General features: G+C 64.9%; 3 protein-coding genes across 3 annotated transcripts; 2 read left to right on the top strand and 1 right to left on the bottom strand.

The window, feature by feature from the left end:
• Positions 1-241: 241 nt before the first annotated feature.
• On the bottom strand, positions 242-766 carry EMIHUDRAFT_56270 (hypothetical protein; the record flags this gene model as incomplete). The annotated part of the gene is made up of 1 exon (XM_005764041.1): positions 242-766. A coding segment is annotated over one exon (525 nt), but the record flags the coding sequence as incomplete, so codon positions are not given.
• A 2465-nt stretch (positions 767-3231) lies between these two features.
• EMIHUDRAFT_214559 (hypothetical protein) lies at positions 3232-4243 on the top strand (the record flags this gene model as incomplete). The annotated part of the gene is made up of 4 exons (XM_005764040.1): positions 3232-3582; positions 3776-3865; positions 3901-3978; positions 4172-4243. 4 exons carry the CDS (start codon positions 3232-3234, stop codon positions 4241-4243), a joined length of 591 nt encoding a protein of 196 aa, XP_005764097.1.
• A 428-nt stretch (positions 4244-4671) lies between these two features.
• Positions 4672-5793, top strand: EMIHUDRAFT_104722 (hypothetical protein; the record flags this gene model as incomplete). Its single annotated transcript, XM_005764039.1, has 1 exon — positions 4672-5793. One exon carries the CDS (start codon positions 4672-4674, stop codon positions 5791-5793), a length of 1122 nt encoding a protein of 373 aa, XP_005764096.1.
• Positions 5794-6000: the final 207 nt, after the last annotated feature.

The following is a 6000-nucleotide window of genomic DNA, read 5'->3' as shown; positions in this document are numbered from 1 at the left end:
TGAAGAGACGCCGTTCACAGCTGCCGGAGGAGGGGCGGCTGCGCGGCGCCGGTCGCCCGCTCGAGGGCGGGAAGCAGCTCGGCGGTCGGGCCCAGGAAGAGGGTGCGGCCGGCGGCACCGAGGAGGAGGACGTCGTCAAAGCACTCGAGGAGGCGCGCAGACGGCTGGTGCGCCTGGTCGCAGCGTGGGGCGGGCTCAGAGGAGGCAGCGGCAGCGGCAGCGGCGCTGTCGGCAGTGGCGCCGAGAGGAGCACGGCGCGCCCGTCGCCGCCGCGCGCACTTCGGCCGATCGCCTCGACGATCCGCCTCGCCTGGAACGAGTCGAGGCCCGAGGTGGGCTCGTCGGCAAAGAGCGGCGCCCGGCCGTCCACGGCGAGGAGCGCGCAGCCAATCGCGAGCCGCTTCCGCTCGCCGCCTGAAATGCCGCGCACCTTTCCGCCGCCGACGGCGGACGAGGCTACCTCGGCGAGGCCCATGGCGGCAAGCACGTCGGCCACGCTCGTGGACTGTGCCGCACGCAGCGCCGCCGCGAACCGCAGCGTCTCGGCGACGGTGAGGCGGCTGAAGAAGGCGTCCTCTTGGTAAACAAAGGCGCCGGGACGCGAGGGCGGAGGCGCGAGCGTGCCCGAGAGCCGCAGCTTGCTCGAGCGGTCGAGGCGGCCAGCGAGTGCCTGCAGGAGCGTCGATTTGCCGGCGCCGGACGGGCCGATGATCGCCAGCACCCGCCCGCGGCGTGCGGTGCCGCTGGCGCCGTCGACTACCACTCGAGCCTGCTTGCCGGTCAGCTCGGCGCGGAGGTTGAGCCACGAGAAGGCAGCAGGCGGCTCGTGGGTGGACATTGGCGAGGAGAGCGTCGCTGGGCTCGATGCGGCAGTGGGAGCTCGGTTGTTTGCGGGGATTTTAGACAGGCTCCGTTTCGTTCACGTGTGTCCGGGGGGGTCCGAGCGCCTCTGGAACCTAAACCCTCGCTATGCAGGCACCGATGGTCCCCCGGGGGGGCTCACTTGAAGATCGGTGAATTTTAGACAAACTCGAAGAGCTCCAAACTCCCTCCGGCACAACAAGAATCCGACGACCAACTCTGCTCAGCTGTGAATCAGACGCACTTGCCTTCGGGGCCCAATCCCGCTGGGTGGGCGTGCTTTCACAGCCTCACGAGAGTACGAAGAAGCCAGCGGGCGGGGAAGAAATTTTCGCGGCGCGCCAAGCACTGAGATGAAACAGCCGTGCCGCGCCTAGACCGCTAACTAACTCGAGCGAGCCCAGGCAGCTGGCAGGGCCGTGCCGCTCCTCTCCACTGTGATCTCCTCGCCATCATCGTCACCACGACGTGTCAGCTGCGGACGGGCGTCGCCCACGATATATTGGCTTCAAACAAGGTTATTATGCAATATGGGAGCGAGCGGCCACAAACTAACAGGTGTTATATTGCAATAATGGCTGTTATGGCTGGCAGCTGCCAGCTCATAACACCCCATTAACACCTCATAACACCTCATAACACCTCCACCGCTGTTATGGCTATTATGCCCACCCTACCATAACACCTCATAGCAACTCATAGCAACTCATAACACCTCCCCTGGCCACTGCCCCGAGTGGGCCACTGCCCCAGTGCCACTGGTTGTTATGACAACCGGCATAACGGAACCTCATAACAACCGAACTTGACCCCTGTGTCCCACGGATTTTTCTTTTCGAATTCCACGAGACCTACTGCCAACGCTTCTGTCCTACCTACGTAGCTGCCACCACCTCGCGGGCGCGTCGTCCGCAAACTCGGACAGCAGCGCCATGTCGCCCATACTACCGCGACCGAGCTCGCGCAAGCGAGGAACAAAGGAGGAGAGCAGCGCGGCGAGCAGCGCGATCACTCCAATTAACCCGACTGATGCGGCTGCTGCTGGTCCGGAAGCGTTTTGCTCGTGCGACGAGTCCCCTGGCACACTTGCGAGCATCACCGCCGTTGTCCGCATCGAAAGTGCCTTCAGGCTGGCAACTGCGTGTGGTAGAAGAGGTGGCGGAGCCGGCGGCGGAGGAGAGGCGCAGCACGTGGCGCCCGTCATCCATGTGTATAGGTTGAATCCACCCGCCGCGTCATCCTTCCCGACGCTTGTGCCGTTGCTGCACACGCGCAGCTTTGCGACGGTGCACACGCAGCACCAATCGGCCATGCCGTATTTGCAGCCGCATGACGCCTGAAACAGCAGCCTGCCAGTCACGTCCCACTTGTACGCCTCCTTCATCCATGGCGCCGTTGCATTCAGATCGCAGACCGCCGGCACTCCAGCTCTGTCCGTGACCACCCGTGCCGTGTGCCGGAGCTCGCTGTCGTACGATGATGTCGCCGCGTCACATCCGGCCTGAATGTTGGGGTCGACCGTCGCAGCCGCGGAGAACGCGAGCAGCGCAAACACAGCAAACATCCGTCGTAGATAGCGATCGCGGCGTTCGCTGCCCGCGGAGCTTATTGAGTCGCAACACGTCGGCCGTCAAACTTAAAAAAAGTATAACGCACGGGCCCTCAGCGGAGCTGGGAATAGGACCGCCGCAAGCGGCGTGGCGTGGAGCGGTTGAGCATCCCTCCGGGGGCCCCTCTGCGCCGGGGAGGCGTTGTTGGAGGCTAGGACGCAAGCGTCCGTCGCCCTTTTCAAACTCGGGGCCCACTCCGCTACGCTCCGACCCGAATTTGGAGGGCCTAAAAGTTTAAGGTGTTGCTGCGCAAAAGGGGTCGGACACAGGGCACAGCTCATGCTAAGAGCTAGAAGGGGAGCTAGAGAGAACGACTACCCTGTCCCGTTATTGCGTACACCAGCACCACAAAAGCTCTCGCTCTCCTGTCCCACTCAGGTATATACCTACACTCAGGGGGGTCACAACTACCGAGTCCCTCGACTAGCTGCCACGTTGCCGACCGAGAGCGGATCTCCTCCTGCTCCGCAAGGAGGGTGGCCAAGGCTAAAGTCTTGCCGGAGCCGCCGGGCGCGTTGACGACTTGGAGAAGGGCAGGTCGCCCTTCTACTTGTACTTGTAGAGATGCTCGAGGGGGTGCTTTGTGGGGCGGTGCGCAGCCAGGCCAGCAGTGACGGCGAGGAGTACAACTACATCAGCCTCCGAGACGACTGCACCCAGGACGGTGCGCACTAATCCCGCGCCCCGGTTTTTTCGCCAGCCTAGTGCGTTCGGTTGATTGAGGAAACCCCTCGAGTTAGCTGCTTAGTCGCGTGCGCGTATGCTCGCTGTCGTTGCAGTCTCTGGAGGCTGCGCCGCGGCTCCCGAGCGGCGCGTGACCCGTGCCAGTTTTGGTAAGGTTTTGCGCACCCTCTCAACTGACTCCCTGAGGCAGGGTGGCGCGGGTGCGGGGTGGCTCGGCAGCTCGGCGGGAGGCCTCCGACCCGGCTACCTTGTGCTGTTGAAGTTGCTGCAGGAGACGCCGATGACGATGGCGCTGTCCTCGCGGCTGACCAGCGTCCGGGCTCGCTGGCGCGCCGCCCGGGATAGCACTGACAGTCTGCCGGCGCAGCGGGCGCATTCGAATGCGCCCGCCGCGCCGGCAGACTGTTGGACGGCCACAGTCGCGAAAGTGGGGTGAAATCCGTGCGGCGCAGTGGCAGCGGTGGCCAGGCGGCCCCTCTCGGGGCCGCGTTGCGCAGGCGCGCCGCGCCATGAGCGGCGACCGTGGTGAGAACGCGATGTGCCACTTGCTCTCACTTAGCAGCTAACTATGATAGAACAAGTTTGAAAACCTGAGCGAAAAAACCGGGGGTCGGGATTAGTGCGGCCGGCGCCCTCCGCTGCTGCCGTCTGCGTTCGCGGCGGAGCTGGAGACGAAGAGCTTCACCAACGGCAAGGACGACAAGCCGCTGGTGAAGCGGTTGTACGAGGCCGCCTTCGTTTCGAGGAGCAGTTTGGCAAGGCGACCAGGCTGGACTACGTCCAGCTCGGCTGGGGCGACGCGGAGGCGGCGCAGCTGGCGGAGGTCCTCGCGAGCGGGGCAGCGCCACGGCTCGAGATGCTCCGTCTCTACGAGAACCAGATTGGCGAGGAGGGCTGCAAGGCGCTGGCCGCCGCCCTCAAGGACGGGGCCGCCCCGAGTTTGAAGGCGCGAGACGCTCCCTTCGCCCCTCGCCCCTCCCCCGCCCTATGCTCATCGCGCCTCCCCTCGCCTGCAGATGCTTGGCGTGGACAACACGGAGCAGCCTGAGCTGGTGGCCGTGTGCGAGGAGCGCGGCATCAAGCTCTGATGTATCTCCAGCCCCGGCCGGGCGGCAGGCTCGGGGCCCGGCGGGACCAGCGCGCGAGCACGGCAGAGAGCAACTCAGAGCCTGCGGTTCTCAGAGCCTGTGACCTTCTTGTTTCTTATCAACCTATCTGTGAATCTAGGCGGCCCGCGGGTAGTCTGGCACCGCCTCGGTACAAGATCTGCCCGCGGGCCGACCTTCACAGCTCACAGCTCACAGCTCTCAATAACGAGGCTTGTAAAATTCCTCGGGGCCCGTGGTTGTGCGTTTACGTGAACACGCCCGGGGTTGTGCGTTTATGTGAACAGCGCATAGGAGCAAGGCGAGGTATTTTCTTCTCAATAACAAGGCTGTGAACACGCCAAGTCCTTCGGCGTTCTCCTCGGGCTTGATTGCAGAGCCTGAAAAACCACCTGGCGCCCGACGCTCCAATGTCGCAGCCAGAGGCGTACCCCGTCCAGCCCAAGCCCGCCGCCGCCCACGATGGGCACAGGGACGACGCGGTCGTCGAGCCAGCGGGAGAGGGCAAAGGGATGACTCGGTCCGTCAGCCAGCAGATGCTGGATGGCCTGCGGGACGCCACGCTCGGGCCGAATCAGCGGATGCACCAGCCTTCCGTGCCCGGCCGGCCAGCCAAGCGCGCAGAGGACCCCGAGCAGCGACCGCTCTCCTTCCTCCTCTCCCTCATCGCGGCGCTCTCGGTGTGCGCCTCCGTTCTCCTCGTGTGGACGACCTCCACCGAGGCGTCCGAGCTGCCCACGCTGCTCTTCGACGTGGCGCTCGGGCGACGCGGGCCCTGGTCGGCGCAGGACAACGTGGCAGGCGTCGCGGCGCTCCTCCTCTCGCTAATCTACCTCGTCGTCGTCGACTTCACCGTGTGCGCCGCCGTCTGCACCGACGCGGCCGGGCGGTGGTTCCTGTTGCACGCCATCGGCAACCTGGTCGTCGCGGCGCTCTCGCTGCCCGACCTCTTTAACTGGTGGGCCAACCCGGGCGGCGCGCTCTCCATCGGGTACTGCACCGAGCTGCCCTTCCCCGGCTGCTCCGACTGGCCGACGGTGCTTATCGTCGCGATGCACATCTACCACATGCTAGCCTTTCGCCTCTCGGGCGACGACCTCTTCCACCACCTCCTCTTCGTCCCGCTCATCGGCGGCGTCAACTTTGCCTACGCGTGGGGCGTCGCGGGCAACATCCTCTCCTTCTTCATCTCCGGCCTCCCGGGCGGGGTCGACTACCTGATGCTCGCCGCCGTCAAGAGCGGACGCCTCTCCTCGTACACCGAGAAGCGCGTCAACTGCTCGATCAACACGTGGATCCGCGGGCCCGGCATCACCGCCTTTTGCACCATCGTCCTCGGCGCGTGGTCGCAGGCGCGGCACGCCGGCGAGGCGCAGGACCTGATGCCGCCGCCCCTCTTCTTCACCGCGTGCGCAATCATCTTCTTCAACGGCCAGTTCTACGCGCAGCGCGTGATTGGCAACTACTACATCCGAAAGGCGCAGGACTACACCAAGCGCGGCATCACAAAGGTGGACCTGCACAACAGCTAGGGCGGCGCCGCGACGCCGCGTCGGCGCGACCGCGGGCCGCCGCGACGCGCCAGCCGCGCCTCTCGCCCTGGAGGAGGGGGATGTTGGGACTGCCCATCCAGCGGGGCGACGTGACCTCACATGAAACACAAGTCTCAAATGTCAAGTCAAATTTTTAGGGGTTAGGCGTTCAGAAAAGCACATGTGGCGCTCGGTTTGTAAGTTCTC

Source organism: Emiliania huxleyi, assembly GCF_000372725.1.
Source record: "Emiliania huxleyi CCMP1516 unplaced genomic scaffold EMIHUscaffold_61, whole genome shotgun sequence".
Taxonomy (NCBI): Eukaryota; Haptophyta; order Isochrysidales; family Noelaerhabdaceae; genus Emiliania; species Emiliania huxleyi.
This window is presented reverse-complemented; position numbering and strand designations above follow the sequence as displayed.